General features: G+C 46.8%; 1 protein-coding gene across 1 annotated transcript in view; it reads right to left on the bottom strand.

The window, feature by feature from the left end:
• Positions 1-499: 499 nt before the first annotated feature.
• The window catches only part of ZBTB7A (zinc finger and BTB domain containing 7A), a 58,622-nt gene continuing 35,176 nt past the window's right edge, over positions 500-23,945 (bottom strand). Inside the window, exons 2-3 of the mRNA XM_035119295.3 lie at positions 9,337-10,535; positions 500-1,102 (exon numbers count right to left, since the gene is read on the bottom strand). Of these exons, the coding sequence (XP_034975186.2) occupies positions 643-1,102; positions 9,337-10,520 (1,644 nt within the window). The 5' untranslated portion in view covers positions 10,521-10,535 and the 3' untranslated portion in view covers positions 500-642. The remainder of the gene's footprint in view (positions 1,103-9,336; positions 10,536-23,945) is intronic.

Below are 23,945 nucleotides of genomic sequence, written 5' to 3'. Positions count from 1 at the left end.
TAAAAGCTCCATGGGCATTATCTGGAAAAAAAATGAGCACCTTCAGGATGGGGGGTGGGGAGGCTAGGGGGGTGGGGAGAGGAAGAAGAAGTTTCCCCCCACCCCAGCCCACCCCACCAATTCATTGATTCCTCAAGCCGCCAACACAATTTATCTCCCTGCTTTTTTTGTTCCTTTGGAACATTATGCTTGCTAAAATAGATAAAATCTCCAATATAATATATATTTATATATACACATATATATATGTTTTAAAACGTTTAACAAACTAAAAACTCTGGAAGCTTCGTCTTGTATTTAATAGACCCTCTCTCTTCCCCTCCAACCCGGTTTCCAAACCTTTTCCTCTAAACATCTCCCCCACCCCACCCCCACCCCCGGGCAGAAAAAACAAAAACCTTCAAAATTAATCTGCGGCTAACGAGAGGGGTACAACGAACTGCCTATTATTATGGGGAAGATCACAAACAAGATATATATATATATATTATAGACTTATAAGGCTATTCTTTTCCTCGCCCCCAAAAAGAGCGAGGAAACCATATTTTAAAAGAGGAACTGGAGGAAAGTTATAACTAGATTTTGTGACACCTTTTTTTTTCTCGTTTCGGGTTTCTTTCCTTTTCTTTTTGGTTTTTTTTTTTAGGAGAGTTCTTGCGTTTCGCCCTCGGACTTCTCCCCCCCTACATTCAAACTCCCCGACGCCGCTTTGGCGCTCGAACTCTCGTCAAAGTGCTGTTCTAAGCCGTCCTGCGGCGCAGTCGCATCCTGCGTTTCATGGGCCTCCTCCTCACCACCCGCAAGGCTCCCATCGTCGGGGTTGGAAGCTGGGGCGGGAGGGGCGGACGCATCTCTCACTCGGGGCTTGCGCCCCCTCCGGGAAGGGATCCCGTTGCAGCCATCCTTCTTAAGGTGCCGGTGTAAGTGGTCGGAGCGCACGAAAGTCTTGAAGCAGCTCTCGCACTGGTAGGGGCGCAGGCCCGTGTGGACGCGCATGTGGTTCTTCAGGTCGTAGTTGTGGGCAAAAGCCGCCCCACACTGCTGGCACAGGTAGGGCTTCTCGCCGGTATGTTTCCTCATGTGAACCTTCAGCTTGTCCTGCCTGCATCAGAAAGAGGAGGGAAAAGTTAGGGAGGGAGAATTTAAGACAGAAGTACTGTTCTTGGGGGGGGGGGGTAGGGGGCAGGTGGGTGTGGGGGACTCCCTGGTCCTGAATGGAGTAGATGTGCCCCTGAAGGACCAGGCGCGCAGCCTGGGAGTCATTTTGGACTCTCAGCTGTCCATGGAGGCGCAGGTCAATTCTGTGTCCAGGGCGGCTGTCTACCAGCTCCATCTGGTATACAGGATGAGATCCTCCCTGCCCGCAGACTGTCTCACCAGAGTGGTGCATGCTCTAGTTATCTCCCGCTTGGACTACTGCCATGCGCTCTACATGGGGCTACCTTTGAAGGTGACCCGGAAACTACAACCAATCCAGAATGCGGCAGCTAGACTGGTGACTGGGAGCGGCCGCCGAGACCACATAACACCGGTCCTGAAAGACCTACATTGGCTCCCAGTATGTTTTCGGGCACAATTCAAAGTGTTGGTGCTGACCTTGAAAGCCCTAAAACAGCCTCGACCCTGTAGACCTGAAGGAGCGTCTCCACCTTCATCGTCCAGCCCAGACACTGAGGTCTAGCTCCAAGGGCCTTCTGGTGGTTCCCTTCCTGCGAGAAGTGAGGTTACAGGGAACCAGGCAAAGGGCCTTCTTGGTAGTGGCTCCGTCCCATTAGATGTCAAGGAAATAGACAACTATCTGACTTTTAGAAGACATCTAAAGGCAGCCCTGTTTAGGGAAGTTTTTAAAGTTTGATGTTTTATTGTGCTTTTAATATTCCGTTGAGAGCCGCCCAGAGTGGCTGGGGAAACCCAGCCAGATGGGTGCGGTATGTATGTATATATTATTAATTATTAATTATTAATTATTATTATTATTGTTATTTACAGCATGTATGCTGAAGGAAAACTATATGAAAATGATGTGTCATTGGTATCTAACACCTACAAAACTAGCAAAAATGTATAGAACTACTTCAAATATTTTGTGGAAATGTAAGGAGAAAGAAGGCACCTTCTACCATATGTGGTGGATGTGCAAAATAAAAAAAAGCATTCTGAGAAATGATATATAAGGAGTTGAACAAAAACGTTTAAAATAACTTTTGTGGAAAAAAAACAGCTGCTTTTTTTATTGGGAATTTTAGGTGCAGAAATACCAAAGGAGCGGAAACTACTATTTATGTACTGGACGACAGCAGCGCAGATACTACTGGCCCAGAGATGGAAAGAAGGTAAAGGCCCGACCAAAGAATGGTTGATAAAGAAGATGGACTAGGCGAAATGGCGAAAATGACCAGGAAGATTAGAAACCAAGGAGGCAGAAACTTTAAAAAAGCCAATGCAATTCTGGGCTGCATCAGTAGGAGTATAGCATCTAGATCAAGGGAAGTAATAGTACCACTGTACTCTGCTCTGGTCAGACCTCACCTGGAGTACTGTGTCCAGTTCTGGGCACCACAGTTCAAGCACAACAGGACTTTCTTTTCCCGGTCCTACCTTGAGATGCCACTGCGTGCAAAATAAAGTGCTCTACTATGTCCAAGTGGCAATCGTGTTTTTTGGAGAGAGAGAATTTGTGCATCTCACAGCTTCGAAGGTTCGAAGGGGCATCTATCTGCATGCCCAGAAGCAGCGCAGGCTCCAGGATTCAGGGTGGGGAGGAGAGCAAGGGCAAAAACATCCTCCGTGGTTCTCCCCGGTGTTATTTTCATGCCATCTTCCTCCGAGTGCAGCAAGCCCCCCCCCTCCCGCTTTGCCCATCCATCTTCCTAATGCACCACAGTTTATGAACTAGGCTGCAACAGAGCTGCTTTTTAATGCATAAGGGACTCTCCCTTCCAGAGGGGAGGGGAGCCGGAAAATAAGTGCAGAGAACATTAAAGGGGGGGGGGTGTAGGGAAAAACAAGAAAAGGCCTTCAGCGTCACGAGGGGCTGATTAGACTCTTCAGCTCATGGGGCTTGCTTCCTCCACCCCAAAGGCAGTTTTCCACCACCACCCCTCCAAAACTGGCACAGCCAGTGCCGGATTTACGTATAAGCTAAACAAGCTATAGCTTAGGGCCCCACTCTCTCCGGGGGGAGGGGCTTAAAGGGGGGGGGACTAGATGTACATTTCCAAAATATAAGATAAAAAAAACAAATAAAATAAATATTGCATGCAGTAACAGTGTTTGGTGTTGTGTAGGCTCCTATTTCGTTATGTGCAAATGGCTTGATACAGTGGTACCTCGACTTATGAAGGCAATCCGTTTCCACGGCGCTCTTCGTAAGTCAAAACCTTCGCATGTCGAAGCGTCCATTTTGCGCATGCGCGAAGCGCAATTTTGCGCTTCACGCATGCGCATAACGCGCGGGCGGGGCGAAAATGCTTCCGGGTTTGGCGACTTCGGAAGTCGAGGCACTCGGAAGTCGAGGTACCACTGTGGGTCATGGGGCCCGCCTGCTAGCCTGCTCCCTGAAATATCACTGGTTTGATCATTTCTATATCAATTACTTTGATAAAATACATATTTTGTTATGTGCAAATGGCTTTGGGTACCTATTAGGTCCATAAATTACCATAAAGCATATATTCAACACAAAAAACAGCGGCCATTTGTTGTTGACAAAGGACAGCTGGACATATAAAGGGCTCCGTTACCTTCAGTAGCTTAGGGCCTCATCCAACCTCAATCCAGCCCTGTGCACAGCCCCAGGTCAGGGGCACCCCTTTTATTTTCTTGAGGTTAAATCAGCCACAACGCTCCCCACCATTTCCCCAAAGCGGCTGATCTAACAGATCCGAAACGGGCAGTGGCAAAATGGGTTGCCACAATAGGATGTCTAGGTGCCCATTTCCCCCCAATGAAATTTGTTATTATTATTATAACTATGCGTTTCATTTCTATACTGCTTTATATTTTAAAGAAAACAATCTCAAAGCGGTCGAGAACACATTGAAATATCAATTTAACAATCCAGAATTAAAACAAATGCAAGCTTCAAGGAAAATATTCCAGATCCTCCTCTAAGGGACATTTGGCTTCCCCCCTATTTATTTACCAAATTAATTTGTAGAGCTGGCCTGTCACGGATGAGAGGTGAGCGGAAGTGTTTTGAAGAGTATCTAAGAGGGTATAACAGTCAATTTAACCTACAAGTAAGCATGGACATATGAGCAGCAGATAGCATGAAATGAAGATTTGAGATGAAAATGGGTGGAATAAAAGATTATGCAGCCACAAAAGACTACCTAAAATGCCATGCAGAGATGGATGGGGAAGTCAGAGGATAAGAGTCAATGATCAATATTGTGTGATGCATATATTTAAGTTCTCAAAGCTCTTGACCCCTGAGAATAAACCACAGTCCATTCATCCTTTGAAAAATAAGATTTGCCCAAAAATGGCAACTAGACATTATGTTTTGGCGACTCCAACCTTGGTTGAAGGAGCCATTTGGCACCTAGCTTATATATCTGAGTTTCTAACACTGCCCATCGCCAATTCTTTAGCTCCCCTGGCCATGATCTTTGGCCCCTGGCTGGCTGAGGTTAATGGGAACTAGAGTTCATTAATGGCCGACGGGCTGCTGCAGAATCCTACTCGGCAGAAAACCTCTAACAGGCTTAAAAAGGTCAAAAGCAGGCATCCCCAAACTTCGGGCCTCCAGATGTTTTGGACTACAATTCCCATCTTCCCTGACCACTGGTCCTGTTAGCTAGGGATCATGGGAGTTGTAGGCTAAAACATCTGGAGGGCCGAAGTTTAGGGATGCCTGGTCAAAAGGAATAATTGTCTCTTGTCAGTCAGAAAACATATTGCAAAAGACACATATGCACAACCTCTCATTGTCATTTCAAACGTAGTTAAAATGGCAACCTGGGAAGAAACTGCACACAGTCATACCTTGGAAGTCGAACGGAATCCATCCGCTCGACATCCAAAATGTTCGGAAACCAAAGCATGGCTTCTGATTGGCTGCAGGAAGCTCCTGCAGCCAATCAGAAGCCCCGTCGGACGTTCGGTTTCCAAAAATAGTTTGCAAGGCGGAACAGTCACTTCTGGGTTTGTGGCGTTCGGGAGCCAAAACGTTTGGGAACTAAGCTGTTCGAAAACCAAGGTACGGCTGTATATCTAGGGGGACCACAGTCCAAAACAACAAAACAAGCCCCCCAAAGTTACTAGTCCTCAGATATGTTGAATCTAGCTTCCTGTCCCTGGACCAATTTTCTGGCAGTGAGCTTTGGCTTAAAAGAGCCAACTTTTAAGCACATTCTTCTTTCCAAAGCTTGCGATGTTGCTTCTTTGGAAAATATCTAGGGTGTCCTATAATGATAGCCAGATTGGGAGAACTGGGAGAACAGGGTTTGAAGCCCCGCTCAGCTCAGTGGGTGAGTACAAATGCAATAAATTGATGATGATGATGATGATGATAACTTTCCAGAGAAAGAAGATAAAGTCCTACCAGAGAAGAATGGCAGATGAAGTTCACTTGCAGTTTAAAGGATGAATTTTGGGCACAATGGAGATATAAAAGATTTGGATTATCATAAAAGATGCAAGAGGAAATTATTAATAATAGGACCCACAAAGGGGGGAGAGGGAAGTCCAGGAGATTCCTTGGAATCTTGTTTGCATGTTGTACGTTTGATATGTGACTGTAAAGTTTTAAACTGAAAAACTAAATAAATAAATGTATCGCAATGAGCAAGAAAAACAAACAAAACAAAAATAATAATAAAAACTAAAGCAACAGGTTAAAAACAAACACACCTTTTTTTGCAAAAAGTTTCCTACCTTGTTTTCCTGGGTTCAATTTTGTTCCTCCAGTAACTGGGGCACTGACAGGGAAGGGGGAAGGGCTAATTATGGGTTGTGGATCTTAGCACACCTCTCAAATTCCTCTCCAGGTGTGTTCAAAGAGATCCGCTTGCATTTGGGAGGCTGGTGGCACACACCTGAGCAGGACGTTCTTGGGGGGGGGGTGTCTTGTCCACCAAAACCTGCCTCTCCTCCGAGAGGTCGGATTAACAGAGTACGCCGTTTCAATGCTCCAAATCAACCTTGTTTTCAATGCCACCCCCCTCCCTGGCCACATCAGTGTTTAAATTTTGTACAGATGATCTGCAGAGAACGGAAAGTTCATTTTTTTAAAGTTCCAACACGTCCAAAGAATTCAGTTCACGTTCAGTGTGCAGTTCAGTTCCAAATGATCGCTGGCAATTCCTCCCCACCTGCAGCATTTAGATCACAGGCCAGCAAACTTTTTCAGCAGGGGGCCAGTCCACTGTCCCTCAGACCTTGTGGGGGGCCGGACTATATTTTGGGGAAAAATTAATGAACAAATTCCTATGCCCCACAAATAACCCAGAGGTGCATTGTAAATAAAAGGGACAGGTCCCAGGGTTCGGAGAAGCGCTGCGCAAGCGCTTCTCCGAACCCCGGGATGTTCTAGCGCCCGTTTACTCAACGGGCTGAATTACACTAGTTGTAAATAAAAGGGCACATTCTATTCATGTAAAAACACGCTGGTTCCGGGACCGTCCGTGGGCCAGATTTAGAAGGCGATTGGGCTGGATCCAGCCCCTAGACCTTAGTTTTGCCTATCCATGATTTAGATGGTTAGAAGAAACTTTTGCTGAAGTGTAAAATAGACTTTACAAATCTTCAAAACACTCTTGCAGGAGAATGTGATTGGCTTAACACACTTTCCCCAACAACTGTAATCTTTGACTTTAACCCCAGCCTTTCTCAGCTTTGGGTCCCCAGATGCCCTTGAACTACAACTCCCATCACCCCCGATTCCTGGCCGCGCTCGCTAAGGATGATGGGAGTTGTAGTCCAACACCACACGGGAACCCGAGCTCGAGAAAGGCTGCTCTAAATGTGTGCAAGGCACCCATGCGAACTCGAAGGAGAAGTGGAACCCGTTCAAAGTTCTGCCCCGGAATGAACTTACAGTAGTTCGCGTTTGGTTCACCCAGCAGTTACGGAAACTACCCTCAAGGCAAGTTCAGAGATTTTTGAAGCGACCCAGTTAACTTCATTTTAACCAAACTAGCTGGTTACAAGCACTGGAGAAGCATCTGCTTAAACACACACACTCTCTCTCTCTCTCTGTGTGTGTGTTTGTAATATTGAATTTATTCCAATATGTTTTATTTTTTGTCATTTTCGAATTGGTGCTCTTGATTTTGCATATAATGCTGTGTTTATGCGATGCTCTGAATGACTGCTGTCAGCTAGCTGGGGCATAGCTCATTGTGGAAAAGTGGCAGGTAAAAAGGTAAAGGGACCCCTGACCATTAGGTCCAGTCGTGACCGACTCTGGGGTTGCGCGCTCATCTCGCATTATTGGCCGAGGGAGCCGGCGTATAGCTTCCAGGTCATGTGGCCAGCATGACAAAGCCTATTCTGGCAAACCAGAGCAGCACATGGAAACGCCGTTTACCTTCCCGCTGTAGCGGTTCCTATTTATCTACTTGCACTTTGACGTGCTTTCGAACTGCTAGGTTGGCAGGAGCTGGGACCAAGCAACGGGAGCTCACCCCGTCACAGGGATTCGAACCGCCGACCTTCTAATCAGCAAGCCCTAGGCTCAGTGGTTTAACCACAGCATACACACACACCTGTTCCTACTGGAGGCCACACAGCCCCCAGATCCAAGCCCTCAGATCCCCAGAGAAGAGACCCCTGCCTTGAAACAGGAGGAGAAGCTGTGGCAATCGCCTTCTAAATCCAGCCCGCGGACGGCCCGGGAATCAGCATGTTTTTACATGAGTAGAATGTGTGCTTTTATTTAAAATGCATCTCTGGGTTATCTGTGGGGCATAGGAATTCATTCATTTTTATTTTTATTTTCAAAATACAGTCCGGCCCCCCACAAGGTCTGAGGGACAGTGGACCGGCCCCCTGCTGAAAAAGTTTTCTGGCCCCTGGTCCTGACAGACCAATGGCCTAGGTGCTTTATGCCCTGTTTAAAGAAGCCCTTTTATTCAGAACCAGAGTTTTTGGTGGGCCAAGGGGGTTTGAGCACGTGATGCAAATCCTGGCCCAAAAGCCACCAGTTCCCAGGCCTAATTCAAACCCAATTCCCAGGCCTAATTCAAACATCAGGAAGAACTTCCTGACAGTAAGAGCTGTTTGGCAGTGGAATTTGCTGCCAAGGAGTGTGGTGGAGTCTCCCTCTTTGGAGGTCTTTAAGTGGAGGCTTGACAGCCATATGTCAATAATGCTTTGATGGTGTTTCCTGCTTAGCAGGGGGTTGGACTGGATGGCCCTTGTGGTCTCTTCCACTCTATGATTCTATGACTGCTCACCTCGTAAACCGAACTTTGCAAATGCTACATTCATTTCAGAACCCGAACGTTTGACGCGGCTTGAGTGCAAGAAGCTCTTGCAACCAATCGGAAGCCGCACCTCGGTTGTCAAATGTTTCGGAAGTTGAATGGTCTTCCGGAACGGATTACATTCGACAACCGAGGTTAAGACCGTGCTTGATTCTTGCCAAACCGAGCCTCCTAGAGCGGTATATGCATACTGTATAAAGACATCAACATCTAGTTGGGAGGCAGGAAAAAGGGGTTGAAATGCAGCACCACTCACCTCAAGAAACCTAATCCAGGCCTATCTGAAATCCACTTCCCAGCATTCCGTGTGCCGTCTCCCCTTTGGAACTCCCTGCCTATTTATTGAGAGCAAGCCTCCACTGCGCCCACTCTCCTGCTTAGGCAAGCCTACGCAGTTGCTTAGAAAAGTTGTGCTGGTTGCAATCTATTTTAGTACAGCAGTACCTCAGTTTTCGAACGTTGACAAATGTTTCGGAACTCAGGCGCCGTAAACCTGGAAGTAAATGCTTCTGTTTTCAAACGCGCCTCGGAAGTCTAACGGCTTCCGCCAAGTGTACGTGATTCTTCTCAATTTTCTCCATTGGCAGCCCTTTGCGCCACGGTTTCCGAACGTTTCTGGAACTCGAACGGTCTTCCGGAACGGATTATGTTCGAAAACCGAGGTACCACTGTATTTTAACCTTCATATGTCATACAGCTGCAATTTCCCCCCTTGATCTGATTGTTTTATCTTTTGCAAACCACCTTGAGGGTTCCTTCCCCCACCCTACATTCAAAGAAGAGTATAATTTAGAACGAATGATAAATAATATTCTCACAATAGTAAGGACCAGGATCTCCCGGGGGGGGGGGGGAAGCAACACAGCGGACCCACCCCCAGCCCAACCCCTCTCTCTATGCTCACCTCGTAAACCGAACTTTGCAAATGTTACATTCATACGGCTTCTCTCCTGTGTGGGTCCGGATGTGGCGTGGGAGCTTGCCCGCCCCCTGGATCACCTTATCGCAGATGGGGCACTTCTGGAATGCTTTCGCCCGGATCTTCTTCTCCGACTTGTGGGACCAGGACGGGTACTCGCCGCCCTCTTGGGAAGTGCTAAAGTATTTCAAGTAATAATCCATGACTCCGTCGTCGTCCTTGCGGTCGTCCTCGGCCAGCTGCTGCCGCCCCACGGAATTGATCATCTGCTGCAGGAGGGCGCTGGCGGCCAGGCCGTCCATTTCCCGGGCGTCGGCCTCCTCGCCCTCCCCGGGGGCGAAGGCGGGGGAGTCCCCCGCCTCCTGCTGGTCCAGTTGAGCCGCCGCCTCGTCCTCCCCAGACGCCGTGGCCAGGCCGTGCCCGCCGTACTGTCCGTTCTGCGAGGCGGGGAACAAGGGTCCCTGGGCGGCAGCCGCCTTCGCCTCCTCGGGGTCCAGCCACATCTTGCCGTCGGGGTCGCCGTCGTTCGCCTTTGGTCTGTCGCTGAGGGCGGCCTGAGTGTAGAAGTCCATGCCGTTGCAGTCCGGCTCCTCCTTGACCTCCGGGCCCCGGAAGCCGAGCCGCTGGAGGTCCCTCAAGTCCGGGTTGGTCCACGGGTACGTGCCCTGCTGCCCGTTGATGGGGTTGCTCTGAAAAAACTCCAGGTATTCTTTCGCTCTGAGATGGTTCCTTTGATCAATTTGATCTACTGTATCCATCTGGTCGTGCTTGGCCAGAATCTTCCTGTCCAGCAGATCCGTGCAAACGTCCCTGACCGCCTGGATCTCTAGCAGCGTGGCGGCGTTGAGGATCTCGCCGACGTTCGAAGTGCTGACGGTAAGGGTGGCCGTGTAGGCAAACTCCAGCAGGGACGAGAGGGCGTCGGCGCTCACAAAGTCTATCTCGTACACGTTCTGCTGGTCGACCACGAGACCTGAGGTGAAGAGCTTCTTGAAGTACTGGCTGCAGGCCGCCAGGACCGAGCGGTGCGTGGGGAACTCCTGCCCGTCCACCAGGATCACCACGTCGCAGAGCAGGCCGTGGTTCCTCTGCTCATTCAGGCTGCTCAAGATGTCACTGCTGTGGTCGGGGAAGGGGATTCCGATGGGGCCGTCCACACCGCCCTCCATGCTAACACCAGGGGGCTGGGGAGAGGAAAGAAAAACCATCAAGCAGTGCTAGAAATTGTCAGTGCTAGGAACCTCCCCCCTGCAGGTGGCTTCTGGGAAATGAGCCAGAGAAAATGCTGAAGGTAACTTTTATTTAAAAAAAACCAGAGGCTTTTTTGTTAGCTATTACAGGTGAGGAACTACCGGAAGAAAATTGGAAGGTGGCCGGGGGGGGGGCGTAATTCCATCAGTAAGAGAGTGGCAAATCAAATTATGTGAACACACAGACTTGGCAAGGTTAACGGCAGTCTTAAGAGGAGAATCAGACCAAAAATTGATAAACGAATGGGACTGTGTTAATGAGTATAAGGAAAAGAAACATTGTTTTGGAATAAATATATCGAGGTGTGACGAATGAAGTTTGCAGGCTTAAGGAAAAGAAAAAATAGTTATGAAAGGTATAAAATTGGAAGTCATAAATGTACATATACATATAACACAACGAAAAAGAAAAATGGAAAATTTGAAGTCGCTAAAGGATGGAAGGAAGTCAAAATGTATTTATATGTATGTATGGCTATGTTCTCTTATAGTCGCTGTTCTTCTTTTCCTCTTTGTTTTAGTTTTTTTGATTATTGTTTTATTTTATTTTATTTGTATCTTATGTTGTAACTTGGCATGGGGGGAAAAAGAAAGAAGGAAGGAAGGAAGGAAGGAAGGAAGGAAGGAAGGAAGGAAGGAAGGAAGGAAGGAAATAAAAGAGTGTTGATATATACAACGACAGCAGCAAGGATGGTCATAGCCCAGAGATGGAAAGAAGAAAAAGTACTGACTAGAGAAGAATGGCAGACCAAGCTGATGGAATACGCCGAAATGGCAAGGCTGACGAGAAAGTTCAGAAACCAGGGAGACCAAGTATTCTTAAAAGACTGGAATAACTTTTTAATATACAGTGGTACCTCGCAAGACGAATGCCCTGCAAGACAAATTTTTCGCAAGACGAATGCAAGTCTTGCGATCTGATGGCGACTCGCAAGACGAATTCGTTTTGCGAAAAATTCATCTTGCGAATCGCAGTTTGCCATAGGAATGCATTGCGATTTAATTAATGTGTTCCTATGGGCAAAAAAAGAAATGTCAATGCATTCCAATGGGACACAGTGATTCGCAGGACGAATTTTTCGCAAAACGAATTGACTCACGGAACGAATTAAATTCGTCTTGCGAGGCACCACTGTATCTGAAAGACCACTGTAGACAGTTGAAATCAGTGGCACTTGTAAAGTAACATGGGCTTTGGTTACTATGATTATATAATTAGATGGATTAAGGTAAAAGATGCAGGGAAAATAAAAATAAAAACATTTCAGAAATGGAACCTGCGGAGGGAGGGAGGGAAGGAGGTCTGAAGGTTCGAAAGAACCTCATTTTATTTATTTGTTTGGAATGGTTGTGCTTATGGTGTACAACTTTATGTAAAACCAATAAAAATTTATTTAAAAGAAAGAAAAAAGAAAACCCTCCCTCCCCAGGCGCATTTTTAGCCACTGGCAAAGGGTCCACTTGGGGACGGGCATCTCAAATGTGGGTCTCCGGCTGCAGTTGGACATATTGTGAAAAACACACATGCACAATCTCTTGTTGTCGTTTCAAACATAGTTAAAATGGCAACCTGGGAAGAAACTGCATACATCTAGGAGGGCCCACAGCCCAAAAATAACAAGCCCCCCCAAAGTTGCTAGTCCTCAGACATGTTGAATCTAGCTTCCTGTCCCTGGACCAATTTTCTGGCAGTGAGCTTTGGGCTTACAAGAGCCAACTTTCAAGCACATTCTTCTTTCCAAAGCTTGGAATGTTGCTTCTTTGGAAAATAATCCAGGGTGTCATATAATGAGACCTGGGAGAACAGGGTTCAAAGCCCTGCTCAGCTCAGTGGTTGGGTACAAAGAAAATAATAATAATAATAATAACAACTAAAGCGACAAGTTGGAACAAAACACACTTTTGCAAGAGTTTCCTACCTTGTATGTGGTTCCTGACCCCCCCCCCCCCGGCTCTGCTAGCCTGGGGCCCTCAGCAGCCCCACCGAAAAGCAAAAGTTAATTTCAGTGTGTCTACTTAAGAGTTGGCTACAACTCCTAAGACTTCTCCTTTTTTTGGTAGGAGAGAAGAGGGAAGTCTGTGGAGGGGCTACTTGAGAGAGAGAATGATCAGTTGAGCATTAAGCTACAGGGCAGTGCCAAATTAAGAGAAATGAACTATATCTTTCCTAGTGCTTTATTTATAACCAGACCCAATACAGTGGTACCTTGGTTTGCAAATAGTCTGGTTTGCATACGTTTTAGATTACAAACACGTCAAACCCGGAAGTGTGTGTTGCCCGGTTTGCAAACTTTTTTTGGATTACAACCCTTTTTTTTTTAATTACAAGAATTTTGGGGGGGGAGGCCCCATTGGCGAAAGCGTGCCTTGGGTTACAACTTGTTTCGGTTTACAAACGGACCTACTGAACTGATTATGGTTGCAAACAAAAAACCCGCCAAAATGGTGCACCTGGAAGACAACGCATTGTGCAAATCTGGTGTTTTTCGTGTAACTAATATGCACTTATTTTGAAATCACCATCACCCTCCAAATCCTTTGGGATGCCCAGGATTCAGAAGGGAATATATGCACTTCTAGGATAGCTCAGTGGGGTAGAGCACGAGATTCTTAAAGGCTGGGGTTGTGGGTTCGAGTCCCGTGTTGAGCCAAGGGATTCCTGCACGGCAGAGGGTTGGCCGAGATTATCCCCTTACTCCACAATTCTATGATCTGCGCTGACATGCATCTCATTGTACAAGAGTTTTCCGGGTGCTTGTTTGCACATCACCCTCCTATGCCATAGTCATGATGACCAAGCAAGGCTCAGACAGGAAAGACTGGCTCCCCACCCACCATGATGCGCCAACACGAAACAGAAGGGAATTCTGGTTTGCCCAACCACGCAGAGTTTCTGGAGTGCAACAAGAGAGGGTGCCAGCAATACCCACCCACAACAAGCAAGATCCTGGCTCGAGAGAAACCAGGGTGGATGAAAATCAATGATTAAAAAACCCACAAAAAAGGATTTTTAAATTTATTTAAATTGGACTTTTAAAAATTTAAATCGGATTTTTAAAATAAAATGCTTTTGGAGCAAAAATCTTCCTAACAATTTTCTATTTAAGTTACATTATAGTCCATCAGGAAATAAGGATTTGTTTTAAGTTTTTCATGTGTGCTAAAACTCAGTCTAAGTTTTTTTTTAATTGTTTAACCACATCGGTTAACAAACTTGATACATATGTTATAATGTTATTGTTTTAACTAAATTAATTGTTTAAATTGTTATGATTATTTTTCTCCTTCCAATAAAGTACAGTACAGCAGAAAAGTTGTCCAAATATAAACAGTCAACTTAATAAACTTCACAATAATTTCATAATTTCCTGTCTATGTATTTCTAATAGTATAACCAAATCAGTCATATATATATATATATATATATATATATATATATATATATATATATATATATATATATACATACACATATATATATAATATAAATGTAAACTGGGCATGTGTGTTCGTCTCCAATGTTCAACGAAACCACTTGACTGGTTGCGTTCAAATTTGGACACAAAGTCAAATGTGTCTACGAGAGCAAGCCCATACCGTTTTCAAAGACAGATGTCACACCTGTGCAACGTAAAACCCCAAGAACCCCGTGTTTCAGAACTCACAAATCAGACGAAAGTGCATGCTGGGAGCACAGGAGAGGCTGCAAAACAGCACCCTCTAGTGACGGCTACACTGGTACTGCACCTAGGAAAACTTCCATCTCCACAGCATCTCGGCTCGGCTTTCCAGACTGGGCCGAGTGGAGGTGGGGCCTCGCCTGGGTGGGGGGTGGGGGGAGGAGGGGGCGGATAGGTCATGGGTCAGGACAGGGTGGGGGGAGTCACAGGGATGCGCCTACGTAAACAGAACACGCGTAAAACAGGGGGACTCTGAAGGTGAGGGGAGTCTGAAGGGGAACTCTGAGGCTCCATTTAACAGACTGAGCCACAGCAACGCGTGGCAGGGCCAGCTAGTTTTTGATATAACTGTAAAAAAAAAGACTCTGAAAATTTATTATTCCAAAAATGAAACCTTCATTGGGTTGTCAATATTAAGATTATACCAGCAAGAATGAGTCTTTCTGTAAAAAGATTTAAATCAAGTCTTACTGACTAGTGATTTAAATCAATTTGATTTAAATCAAATCCACCATTCCATACCACGCCAGACCTCCTTTTGAGCAAACCCAGCAAATGCTGCATGCTTCTAGTCCTCAAGTTCCTATTCCTCACTGTTAACCGGCCCCTTATGGGCAGGGTGGCTCCGCAAGCACTAAGAAAAGCTGGGTGCTGGATACAGAGATTGCGCCAAGTTAGCACGTCGACATGATTTCCCTTTATTCTGTGCATTCAGATATTTTACAAAAGAAGAATAAGAATGATTCTAATAGTTATGGGGAAAGGCCAGTAAGGCGTCACTGACGCCTAAGCTTCTGCGAAATCAGCAGGCTTGCCTTCTTGGCACTGAGGACTAGCACCTTGGTTTCAATTTAATAAAAACCAAGATTCTCAGGGAGCAGTATCCCATGTCCCAGGCGTCAGCAACCTGCGGCCCATGGACCCCTGCCACCCGCCCGGAAGCTCCTGCAGCCAATGGGAAGCTGCGCATGCCTCCTCCGCACCAGAAATAGCGTTTGTGCATGCCCCACCACGGCATCTGTGAGACCGTGAACCGGCCCAAGCCACAGAAACTTTGCCAATCCCTGCGGTCCAGTAATGATGTTTTGTGCTGCTGGTGGAACTGCGGCATTCGAATAGCTGCCTACCAAATGTCTCACGCTGCTAGTCCTCAAGCTAATCTTGTTCCTGTTTTGTTATTTTTGTTTCAACTGTTCACTCGCGTTTTTTACCTTGCATTTCATCCTGTGAAGCACCCTGAGATCTTGTGATGAAGGGTGGCACATAAATCTAAACAACAACAACAACAACAACAAGCTTTGCTGAAGGAGACCCGCTCTTAAGTAAGGCTCTTTCTATTTGCCTACATCTTATCATTGATTTTGGACCAGGGATCAGCAAACTTTTTCAGCAGGGGTCCGGTCCACTGTCCCTCAGACCTTGTGGGAGGCTGGACTATATTTGGGTGGGTGGATGGGGAATGAATGAATTCCTATGTTCCACAAATAACCCAGAGATGCATTTTAAATAAAAGGACACATTCTACTCTTGTAAAAACACGCTGATTCCCGGGCCGTACGCAGGCCAGATTTAGAAGGCGATTGGGCCGGATCCGGCCCGTGGGCCTTAGTTTGCCTACCCATGATCTAGCCCCGATGTCTTAATATACGCACCACATCTCCCCAATCCAGGGTGTTTGTGTGGCCATCCGATGGCAGAGATTTGTGCTGGACGCAGCAATTCCCTTTCGTGCCTGAAGAGAGCTCTGTAGGCTGGGCACAAACAGCCCCAGCAAGCCCAAAGTTCAAATCCTGACATGCCTCCTCTTGTGACAATGCGAAGGCTCGCGTTAATGCCACGTTACAATTAAATTCATTAACGCTGAATTGCATTATTTGCTTTTTTTTTAAAAAAAGGGAAAACTAAATCGCCCCGGTATGGTTCCCCTTTATCACAAACACAGCCCAACAAGATAATGACGAAAATTTACCGCCAGCGTACAAATCAGTATGGCTAACCTGACCCAAAAACAGCCACCCACCCCACTCACACATGAACACAAAGACCATCATAGCCAATCACAAATGAACAACCACACCCTTGGCCAACCCCAATCTCTCTCACCATCAAAAGAACACAAGCGAATAAAGGAGTACGAACACAAACAAAGCTGACATCAAGCCCTACATATATTAAGCAAAACAGGAACATCGTCACCTACTCCCACCCCCATCCACCCTCCCACCCTCTATCTACCTTGTTTTCCCTCTTTCTTCTTAGTGTCTTAACAAATGAAACTGATTTGCAAAAATGATACATGTTAAAATATGAGAGACACTGCACACACCTTTGTAATTCAAGAAATCGTTAATAATATTTTTTTAAAAAAAAGGGAAACTAAAATATGCAAATCAAAACAACGAGAATACTGCTTGCCCTCTCGAGAGCTTGGGAGTGGCTCAAACGCTTTGCCATGGCATCCCTGACTATTATCCTTACAAGCAACCCAGCGAGGTAGGATAGGCTGAGAAACTGGCGGGTGGTAAAAAATAATAATCATGGAATCAAGAGTTAAAGGACATAATTCACAATGCGGGGAATAGCAAGGAAGATGCAAAGAGGCATGGCCTGAGAAGAGAGCCGCGAGGGCCAGAGGGGGTCATTTAACCCCTTGGCTTGAGGTTAGCCATAGCCACCCCACCCCCAGGCTAAATACATAGATAAACAGTAGGAAAGCCAACCAAATCGGATGCAATTATTGCATCGCACGAGCCTGGACTAGGTAATAAAAAGGTAAAGGACCCATGGACCGTTAAGTCCAGTCAAAGGCAACTATGGGGTTGTGGCACTCATCCCGCTTTCAGGCCGAGGGATCCGGTGTTTGACCGCAGACAGCTTTCCAGGTCATGTGGCCAGCAGGACTAAACCGCTTATGGCACAACAGGACACCGTGACGGAAGCCAAAGCGCACGGAAACGCCGTTTACCTTCCCGCCACAGCGATACCGATTTATCTACTTGCACTGGCATGCTTTCGAACTGCTAGGAAGGCAGGAGCTGGGACAGAGCAACGGGAGCTCAACCCGTGGCGGGAATTCGAATCACCGCCCTTCCGATCGGCAAGCCCAAGAGGCTCAGTGGTTTAGACCACAGCGCTACCCGCGTCCCATGCTTGAACTAGACAACCCCTCGGAGTCCCTTCCAATTCTGTGGACCTTACGCAGGCTCATAGCAGTACAGGCTCAGCAGCAAGCACAGAGTCCAAGGGACGTGAGCAAAACAAGAGATGCAGAAACAAAGGGAAGCAACGAAGATTTCCCAACATTTGCCACCATCCCCAGAGAGATTCTCTATGATTCCTAGATTCTATGATGAAATTATCATAGACTTTCGAAAAGTTAAAATGGCAATGGACTAACAGCGGACTAAATCTTGCGAAAAACTTTCTGAACACCTGGATAAAGGTAAAGGTAAAGGGACCCCTGACCATTAGGTCCAGTCGTGACCGACTCTGGGGTTGCGGCGCTCATCTCGCTTTACTGGCCAAGGGAGCTGGCGTACAGCTTCCAGGTCATGCGGCCAGCATGACTAAGCCGCTTCTGGCGAAACAGAGCAGCGCACGGAAACGCCGTTTACCTTCCCGCTTGGAGCGGTCCCTATTTATCTACTTGCACTTTGATGTGCTTTCGAACTGCTAGGTTGGGGGGAGCTGGGACCGAGCAACGGGAGCTCACCCCGTTGCAGGGATTCGAACCGCTGAGCTTCTGATCAGCAAGCCCGAGGTCCTGTGGTTTAACCCACAGCGCCACCTGCGTCCCGAACACCTGGGTAGGCTTGTCTTAAAACAAAAAAATGCTTTTCGTAGGAACCAAAATGAGCACAGCAAAGGAGCCTGCCTGAGATTCAGAGCAGGGCCAGAAAGAGTCATGTTGAAATAAAGCCGGGTGTTTGTCTTGGAGGCCTGCAATCCCGAATTTTGCAGCACACGGCTGCGGAGGCTGCCCACGTCTCCTTGACCTGCACTCTGAAAAGTCTTGTGTTCTCCCCCCCCCCGCCTACTATTACAGCTCTCCGCCTGCTTCCCCCCCCCCCCCGGTCAAGAGATACCGCAGCCCATTTGCAAATGGTGCAATCGCAAAGACAGGCCTGAGCAGGCTCCTCGCCTCCTCAGGGTCCATTCCCTGCAGGCTTTGCGGAGACCTCTGGAAGCGTGGCAGCCCCGAGAGAGGGAGGCAGACGGGAAGGACTAGAAGGCAAGAGAAGCAGCGCTGAATGCAGCCCTTTTCTCCAATTCCACGTGCATTTTTCCTTTAAGGAAAGGAAAGGAGAGTGGGAGCGAGTCACTTAACGACCGCATGTACTCTCTGTTCCCTCGCGAAATGCAAGCACGTCCGTTCGACGAGGAATATGCTTACTGGATGGCTTTCCGCACCACCCTGAGGCTATCCGAATTACGCAGCCCCACGGAGGGCACCGTCAAAATCCCGTCCCAATGTTTGGACCCAGGTGCTCTGCAAGGGGGTTGCTGTAACAGGATGCTGCTGCTGCTGCTGCAAAGAAAATCTCGCCTCCCGTCCACCTGGTCAAACCCACAGCCAATACTTTGGGTGGAAAACCAAGGATTTCAGCTGAGCAAAAACAAACAAAAACCCTGTCCCTGCTCCAAGGTCCTTAATCCTGTGCATGTTCACACCCAGGGCTTGGAACGACCCAGTTGGGTCGAATGATGTTCGCCAAACTAGAACCACAGAATTGTAGAGTTGGAAGGGACCCCGAGGGTCCTCTAGTCCAACCCCGTGCAATGCAGGAAAGCTCAACGAAAGCACCCACGACAGGTGGCCACCCAGCCTCTGCTTAAACACCTCCGACGAAGGAGAGTCCACAACCCCTTGAGGGAGCCTGTTCCACTGCGTAACACAGCCAGAAAGCCCTTGGTTCGAGTCCCACCCTCTGGAGCAGGAGAGGGCCTCGCTCCATCTTCTATGTGGCAGCTCTCAAGATATTGGAAGACGGCTATCCTATCTCCTCTCGGTCTCCTCTTCTCCTCCAGATCTCTGAAAGCAGTTCCCAGAACGGCTGGGTGAAATGAACATGAAACCAAGTTCATTGGCAGAACTTTGTGAAGCCTTTCTAAGTTCATCTTCGATATCATTCTCTTACCATTAAGGAGGATATTGACAAGTTGGAGTGTGTGCAGAGGAGGGTGACTAAGAAGACAAAGAGTGTTTATTTGTCGTTGGATGCCCACTTCTCCCAATACTGTTGGTATCTGTATTGGTTTGAACTATGTTTATTGCATTCTGTACATTGCCTTCAAATGTGTGTGGGTAACAAATAAATAAATAGTGGCTAGCAGCCACTGAGGGCCTCTGGCCTCTATTTCCCTTTTTAAAGCCATCCAAACTGGTGCTGATCACTACCTTTTGTGGCCGTGTGAAAAGGTCTCTCTCTCTCTCTGTCTCCTGTGCATTGCGAGATTCTAAGCTGGCCTTGGTTTTTAAAAGAGCAGGTGGACCTGATAGCTAAGAGGGAGGGGAGGGGAGGCCTGCCCACTTCAGCTTCCAAAATTTTACCTTTCCACTTCCGTTTGCAAATTGGGTTGTTGTCTTTTTAAAAGACCTCGTGAAAATCCATCCACATTTCCGTGCAAATTTCCCCTGTGCGCACACATCGTCGTTAAGCGTTTCTGCAACGTCCCCCGATAAAAATGTGCTTGCGGTTTTCGCTAACGAGCACATTTTTCTGCATCCAGAGCATCGCCTCTCCCCCCCCCCAACATCGAGAATTGCACCTTGCAAAATTCCGGGGAAGTGCACATTCCGGAGGGCGGTTGTGTTTCGGCTTGAGAATTGCCCCGGAAAGGTTTGCCTTTTTAAACACAAGCCGAATCCGGTTTCTCCCCCACTCCCAGCTATAGGTGGCAAAGCATCCCAAAGAGTCGAGGGGGCTGGCTGACAAGCAGGCGTAGAAGTCCACCCCCACCCTGTTTCCTGGCAGAGACCCACATGTCTTTTCTTCCACACCCAGCGCAGAAATGCAGTAGGATGGCTAGAATGCTAATCCGTCGAAATTGGAAGAAATCCCATTACCACCTTCTGTAGACACACGGCTTTCTAAGGTGTGGGGAACAGTTTACAGGATTCGGCCGACCACAGGAGTATTGGGAAGGTGGATGGGGTGGGGGGAGGAAAAATTTGCGGAGAAACAAGAGCTTGTTTACTCTGTTACCGGAATGAGAATGTGCAAGAATCAATCAATCCTTATGTATTCTTAGGAATATATAGGATAGGAAAATGCCCTCTTCAGATTCGCTCAATTTGTTCATCTAGCTCAGGACTGTCTTGACTAAAATCCTGTTGAGTCAATGCCAGTTAGATGGGTCTCTCCTAGCCCTAGATGGAGATAACCCTAATCCTGTTGTTGTTTAGTCGTTTAGTCGTGTCCGACTCTTCGTGACCCCATGGACCAGAGCATGCCAGGCACTCCTGTCTTGCACTGCCTCCCGCAGTTTGGTCAAACTCATGTTCGTAGCTTCGAGAACACTGTCCAACCATCTCGTCCTCTGTCGTCCCCTTCTCTTAGTGCCCTCCATCTTTCCCAACATCAGGGTCTTTTTCCAAGGATTCTTCTCTTCTCATGAGGTGGCCAAAGTATTGGAGCCTCAGCTTCAGGATCTGTCCTTCCAGTGAGCACTCAGGGCTGATTTCCTTCAGAATGGATAGGTTCGATCTTCTTTGATCTTCAAGAGTCTCCTCCAGCACCATAATTCAAAAGCATCAATTCTTCGGCAATCAGCCTTCTTTATGGTCCAGTTCTCACTTCCATACATCACTACTGGGAAAACGATAGCTTTAACTATATGGACCTTTGTTGGCAAGGTGATGTCTCTGCTTTTTAAAAACCCTAATCCTAGCTAGGGACAAAAACTTGTGTTTGTGTGAATACACACACACACACGCGCTTATGCCTGCATATTTTACGTGACATGTGCAAAGATATATCTTTAAATATATACAGTGGTGCCTCGCTTAATGAATGCCCTGCTTAATGAAAGGATTTTTCGAGCGGAGGTTGCCTCGCTAGACAAATTCGTTTTACGAAAAATTCGTCTAGCGAATTGTGGTTTCCCATAGGAATGCATTGAAATTCAATTAATGTGTTCCTATGGGCAAAAAAACTTTTTAAAAAATTCAATGCATTCCTATGGGATTCGCTAGACGAATTTTTCGTTATAAGAAAAGACCCGTGGAACAAATTAAATTCGTCTAGCGAGGCACCACTGTACATATTATTAATTCTAATTAACTGAAAGTAGGGAAAAGGAATAATAATTAATGTGTGCAACTTGTCCCCCTGTTTAGACACCCCCAACGCAATCTTAAGTGTGTGTTATTCAATCTCCCTGGTATAACTTACATGTCTTTTTAGCAAACAGGTTTAAATCACTTGAGCCAATGAAAATGACCTGCACAATATTGTCTAGTAAGAGTAAAAGGTAAAGGACCCCTGGATGCTTGAGTCCAGTCAAAGGCTAGTATGGAGCTGCGGCGCTCATCTAGCTTTCAGGCCAGCGTTTGTCCACAAGCAGCTTTTCCGGGTCATGTGGCTAGCAGGACTAAACTGCTTCTGGTGCAACGGGACACTGTGACGGAAACCAGAGCGCACGGAAACGCCGTTTACCTTCCCTCCACAGTGGTACCTACTTATCTACTTGCACTAGCATGCTTTCGAACTGCTAGGTTGGGAGGAGCTGGCACAGAGCAACAGTAGCTCACTCCGTTGCGGGGATTCGAACTGTCGACCTTCTAATCAGCAAGCCCAAGAGGCTCAGTGGTTTAAGACCACAACGCCACCAGTGTCCCCGTCTAGTACAATTATTGTTGTTGTTTCATTATTACAAAAGAGTTAAAGAAATTAACAGGGTGGACCGCTCTGTCCTAGACCAGAAGTCAGGTTGCTCACCGTCAGTTGGTAGTCTCTGCTTCGTTAGAGGTTTTTAAGAAGAGCTTGGATGGCCAGGTGGCAATTATCAGGTTGGAATTGAGAGTGGTGAATACTTGCCAGCTCCTTCATGGATCACTGCCTTGTTGTGGCGAAGGGGCTCGAATAACTCAGAGAAGCTATGAGCTATGCCATGCAGGGCCACCCAAGATGGACAGGTCATAGTGGAGAGTTTTGACTAAATGTGATCCACCTGGAGAAGGAACTGGCAAGCCACTCCAGTATCCCTGCCAAGAAAGCTCCATGGACAAAGACAACAGGCATATAAAAGTTATGACACTGGAAGATGAGCTCCTCAGGTTGGAAGGCGTCCAACATGCTACCGAGGAAGAGCGGAGGACAAGTACAAGTAGATTCAGAGCTGATGAAGCGGCTGGGCCAAAGCCGAAAGGACGCTCAGTTGCGGATATGCCTGGAAGCGAAAGGAAAGTCCGATGCTGTAAAGAAAAATATTGCATAGGAACCTGGAATGTAAGAAGCATGAATGGAGGTAAGCTGGATGTGGTCAAAAATGAGATGACAAGAATAAATATCGACATCCTGGGCATCAGTGAACTAAGATGGACAGGAATGGGCGAATTCAGTTTGGATGAGCAAGGAAGGATGTTCTTCTCATTATAGGGGATTGGAATGCTAAAGTAGGGAATCAAGAGATAAAAGAACAACTGGCAAGTTTGGCCTTGGAGTTCAAAACAAAGCAGGGCAAGGGCTAATAGAGTTCTGTCAAGAGAACAAGCTGGTCATCACAAACACTCTTTTCCAACAACACAAGAGACGACTCTACACATGGATATCACCAAATGGGCAGCATCGAAATCAGATTGATTATATTCTCTGCAGCCAAAGATGGAGAAGCTCTATACAGTCAGCAAAAACAAGACCTGGAGCTGACTGTGGCTCAGATCATCAGCTTCTTATAGCAAAATTCAAGCTTAAACTGAAGAAAGTAGGAAAAACCACTGGGCCAGTAAGACACAATCTAAATCAAATCCCTTATGAATGCACAGTGGAAGTGAGGAACAGGTTTAAGGATTTAGATTTGGTGGACAGAGCGCCTGAAGAACTATGGATGGAGGCTCGTAACACTATAAAGGAGGCAGCAACGAAAACCATCCCAAAGAAAAGGAAATGCAAGGAAGCAAAGTGGCTGTCCAATGAGGCCTTACAAATAGTGGGGGAAAGAAGGCAGGCAAAATGCGAGGGAGATAGCGAAAGATACAGGAAACTGAATGCAGATTTCCCAAAAATAGCAAGGAGAAACAAGAGGGCCTTCTTAAATGAGCAATGCAAAGAAATAGAGGAAAACGACAGAATGGGAAAAACCAGAGATCTGTTCAAGAAAATTGGAGATGTGAAAGGAACATTTCGTACAAAGATTACCATAATAAAGGACAAAAGTGGAAAGGAACCAACAGAGGTGGCAAGAAGACATCAAGAAGAGGTGGCAAGAATACACAGAGGAATTATCCCAGAAAGATATGGAGGTCTCGTACACCCCAGGTAGTGTGGTTGCTGACCTTGAGCCAGACATCTTGGAGAGTGAAGTCAAATGGGCCTTAGAAAGCACTGCTAATAACAAGGCCAGTGGAAGTGATGATATTCCAGCTGAACTATTTAAAATTTTAAAAGATGATGCTGTTAAGGTGCTACACCCAATATGCCAGCAAGTTTGGAAAACTCAGCAA

This window comes from Zootoca vivipara, chromosome 6, assembly GCF_965207765.1.
Source record: "Zootoca vivipara chromosome 6, rZooViv2.hap1.1, whole genome shotgun sequence".
In the NCBI taxonomy this organism is placed as follows: Eukaryota; Metazoa; Chordata; class Lepidosauria; order Squamata; family Lacertidae; genus Zootoca; species Zootoca vivipara.
The sequence above is the reverse complement of the archived record's forward strand: the minus strand, read 5'-3'. Positions and strand labels throughout refer to the sequence as shown.